The sequence below is a fragment of the Mastomys coucha genome, chromosome X (assembly GCF_008632895.1).
Source record: "Mastomys coucha isolate ucsf_1 chromosome X, UCSF_Mcou_1, whole genome shotgun sequence".
Lineage (NCBI taxonomy): Eukaryota > Metazoa > Chordata > Mammalia > Rodentia > Muridae > Mastomys > Mastomys coucha.
The window spans coordinates 88,701,326-88,705,519 of record NC_045030.1 but is presented as its reverse complement, the minus strand read 5'-3'; the positions used below and the strand labels follow the sequence as shown (position 1 = coordinate 88,705,519).

General features: G+C 35.2%; 1 protein-coding gene across 1 annotated transcript in view; it reads left to right on the top strand.

Annotated features, from left to right (window-relative positions):
* The window catches only part of Il1rapl1 (interleukin 1 receptor accessory protein like 1), a 1,152,451-nt gene that overhangs the window by 583,565 nt on the left and 564,692 nt on the right, over nt 1-4,194 (top strand). The window contains exon 3 of the mRNA XM_031364845.1: nt 2,611-2,797. Within this exon, the coding sequence (XP_031220705.1) occupies nt 2,611-2,797 (187 nt within the window). The remainder of the gene's footprint in view (nt 1-2,610; nt 2,798-4,194) is intronic.

Sequence of the window (4,194 nt, the reverse complement as noted above, 5' to 3'; positions counted from 1 at the left end):
GCCTCCCAAGTGCTGGGATTAAAGGTGTGGGCCATCGCCCAGCACATATTTTCTTTATTTACATTTCAAATGTTATCCCCTTTCCCTGTTCCCTCCTCCACTAAAACCACCCATCCCATCCCCCTCCCCTTGCTTCTATGAGGGTGTTCTACTCCTGCCTCCCCTACTTGGCATTCCCCTACACTGAGGCCTTGAGCCTTCACAGGACCAAAAGCCTCTCCTTCCATTGATGACCAGCAAGGCCATCCTCTGCTACATATGCAGCTGGAGCCATAGGTCCTTCCATGTGTACTCCTTGGTTGGTGGTTTAGTCCCTGGTAGCTCTGGGGTGGGAGGGCTTGCTGGTTGATATTGTTGTTGTTCCTATAGGATTACAAACCCCTTAAGCATTAAGTCCTCTAACTCCTCCATTGGGGACCCCATGTTCAGTCCAATGGTTGGCTGTGAGCATGTGCCTCTGTATTTGTCAGGCTCTGGGAGAGCCTCTCAGGAGACTGCTATATCAGGCTCCTGTCTGCAAGCAGTTCTTGGCATCCACTATAGTGTCTGGGTTTGGTGACTTTATATGAGATAGATCGTCAGGTGGGACAGTCTCTGCTCTGCACTTTGTCTCCATATTTCCTCTTGTGAGTACGTAATAATTACTTTTTTCTGACCAAAATATCTTACAATGATTTGAAAAGAATATATTGGAATAACATTATATATTATATAAGCTATCCTCCAAGAAGGCCGCAAAATGGGTAACTTTTACACTTTGGTATAAAACTTGTGCTAAAATTTCACACATTTATTTTCTTTCAGAATTCTTTCTTTTTTATTATTTTTCATACTGAAACATTGGGTCTACTTGTCATACACTCAATTAAGAAAACTTCTCCATCTTGTGTGGCTCTGTATTTGGTTCCTTACTGTTGCATTGTTTTCTTGATTTAGTGTCTCTGGTACATTTTTGAACTTGACCTTTCTTTACTATGACACTGTATATGGACCATTTTAGGTTGCAAGTTTTCCTACATGAATGAAGTTCTTTCCCATTTTGTTGAATTACATTTAGTTTTCTTTCCTTCCTATCTTATTATTTCCATTATAATAGAACCAAACTTTTCAATGTACAAATTTTGTTCTTGTCCATTATCAAGTTGAACTCTTGGAAATAGGTTACATGACATTCAAGGTGGCTCCTGTGAATCTATATTTCTTGAGTGCTCTCTGATAAATCCAGTTTTCATTCACTCCAGGCTTTGTGTACATCATGAATTGAGATTGCCATTCACAAGACCTGCAAATTGTCATTCATTCTTGAAAACAATCCAATTATTTGGGAAACCTTGTTTGTTTCTTTGACACCATTTCAATAGTTTATATGATTTTTCTATTGCACATTATCTTAGCTCTAAAGTTGTTTAGATGTGTACCTTTCTTCCTTGTCTCTCAGAGGCTGTGAACAGAAAATTTATTTTTTCAGTGTAGCAAAATTCCTGAGTACATACTCTTTGGATCTTTTAAGACATTAGACTAATGCTTGTATAGGTCATTGTTTGTATGTATTGGTGTTTAAAATCAACTTGTAAGGTTGTAAGGTTATTGTAAAGTTATTATAGGCATATAGCATTTCCTATATTCAAAAATTGTCTTAGTTAATTGTAAATATTTTTGCTACTCAATATAGGAATGAATTACTAATATATAACAGTGCTCTGTCCACCATCATGGCCAATACTACAAAGATAATAAGAAATGACATTTTAAATACAGCATCAATACATTGACCAAGTATGCAATGAGTTGACAGATACTTACTGAAGAAACAGTTCTTTACAAACATTTAAATGTAATACTTTACTTTTTTCTATTTTCACTCCTAAGCATCACAAAATATTGAATATCCAGACATACAAATACCAAGCAAAAATATAACATTTTAGTTTATGACTTCTTTTGTTCCAAATTACTGAAAGAAAATCTTTGATTGTGATTTCTACTCTAAATTATTCTAAATTTTAACCATGATTTAGAATTCAACAAGAAAAACAAAGCATGAGATGGAGACTGATTTCACAAGTTCTGTAAAATCCATGAATAAATCAATGACATTTGACACAGTAGTATCTAGGTTTTACCCTTATTTGGTTTTGTATGACAGTGATCAATCATTTTCCACCTAACAAGTCTAAAAGTGCAATAAAAGATACATGGCATTATTTGTATCCTTCCTTTGAACTTCAAAGATCAGTTCTACACTTCTATTTCTCTATTTAGCTTGCCTGTTTTAACATAAAACTAGGACATTTTTGCTGTCCTAAATTTTTCTTCATTCTTTTCATTTTTCTACATAAAAGTATATGTATTAAATAATTGTTCAATTTCATACAGATAAAATTTTTGAGGAAAATGAGTATAATCTACAAGTCTTGTTTTATAAGACCAAGTGTTATTTAATTGGTAAACAGTAGACAATCGATGAAATAAACCAAGGGAGCCCCCCCAAAAGCATTAAATAATGGATGTTTTTTCTTTTATTTATTTTCCTGAAGATGTTAAACACTCTGTTGGCACCATTTGCTTTCCATTCTCAATATGTCACATACAAATTCTGCTTTGTTACAGAAACTCCACATACTGTATGAAAGTCTCCATCTCACTGACAGTGGGAGAAAATGACACTGGACTCTGCTACAATTCCAAGATGAAATACTTTGAAAAAGCTGAACTTAGCAAAAGCAAGGAAATTTCATGCCGTGACATAGAGGACTTTTTATTACCAACCAGGGAACCTGAAATCCTTTGGTACAAGGTATGGACTCTGGAAGGTTTTATTGCCTGCAAATAATTTAATGTACATTTTTTTTCTAGAGAAATCTGGATGAAAGATTAACTAAGATATAGCTCATGTCTTAGAGAGTACTATAGTATGCTGTGCTCATCTTTATAAGCTTTTTATGATATTTCATTTTATGTGTATAAGTGTTTGCCTAAATTTATGTCTATGTGCCATGTACATGCCTAGCCCACACAGGCAATTAGATCCTTAGGGCTAGAGTTACAAGTAGATGTGAGTGGTCATGTGGATATTAGAAATTGGACCTGGGTTTTCTGGAACAGCAGCCAATGCTTTTAATTGCCTACCTATCTCTACAACCCAGTGTCATTGTAAAATTTAAAAACCAGCTGCTTTGATAAATAAAGTATTGGTTAATATTTGTACTGTTGGTCTACCATATAAGCTGTTATGTTTATATTTAAATATTGGATATATCAACAACTTTTTGACAAATTTGGAAACTAAAATATTTTGAACAAACATTTCTGGGCTTAGCATTCCAGCATACCCAAAGACAAAAGAGAAGTAATACTTATTTTCTTCTGTAATAAAATTGTATCCTATTTAGTTCATATTGTTGTTCATCCTAAAAACCAACCAAAGAGTACACATGGTGGGACTAATGGCTACAGTAGCATATGTATAACAGAGGATGGCCTAGTCAGTTATCAATGGGAGGAGAGGCCCTTGGCCCTGTGAAGTTTCTAAGCCCCAGTGGAGGGGAATGCCAGGGCCAGTAAGCAGGAGTGGGTGGGGTACTGCGCAGGATGAGGGGGGAGGGTACAGGGATTTGTTTTAGTTTTTGTTATTTTATTTTATTTTATTTTTGGAGGGGAACCTGGGAAAGGAGATTGTGTAAATAAAGAAAATATCTAATAAAAAATAAAATAAAATTGTATCCTAATTTTAATTAAATACTATATTCAATAGTCATAACATTGCCTATATTCTAATCATTTTCAAATATAAATTGCTTAATAAATAACACCCAAGAAAACAAATAATTTTATTATTAATATTTTCTTCAAAAGGAGAAAAAGCCAGTCCCCCTGTTCCTGTGACATCACTTATATTCATTGATCTTCCAAAACTTCTTGTGTTTTTAAGCTTCTTTGTACCACCTAAGAGCATTTTTGGTCTTGGGTAATCACAAAAAGTGAATATAGACACTATGAATGTTTATATTGAGCAGTTTATTCACAGATAAAAATCCTCCTTTAATGTTTTCTCTGTCCAATGTGTTGGACACTTTAGAAAAGGGCCCTTATGCCGGGAGGTAGTGGCGCACGCCTTTAATCCCATCACTTGGAGGCAGAGGCAGGCGGATTTCTGAGTTCGAGGCCAGCCTGGTCTACAGAGTGAGTTCCAGG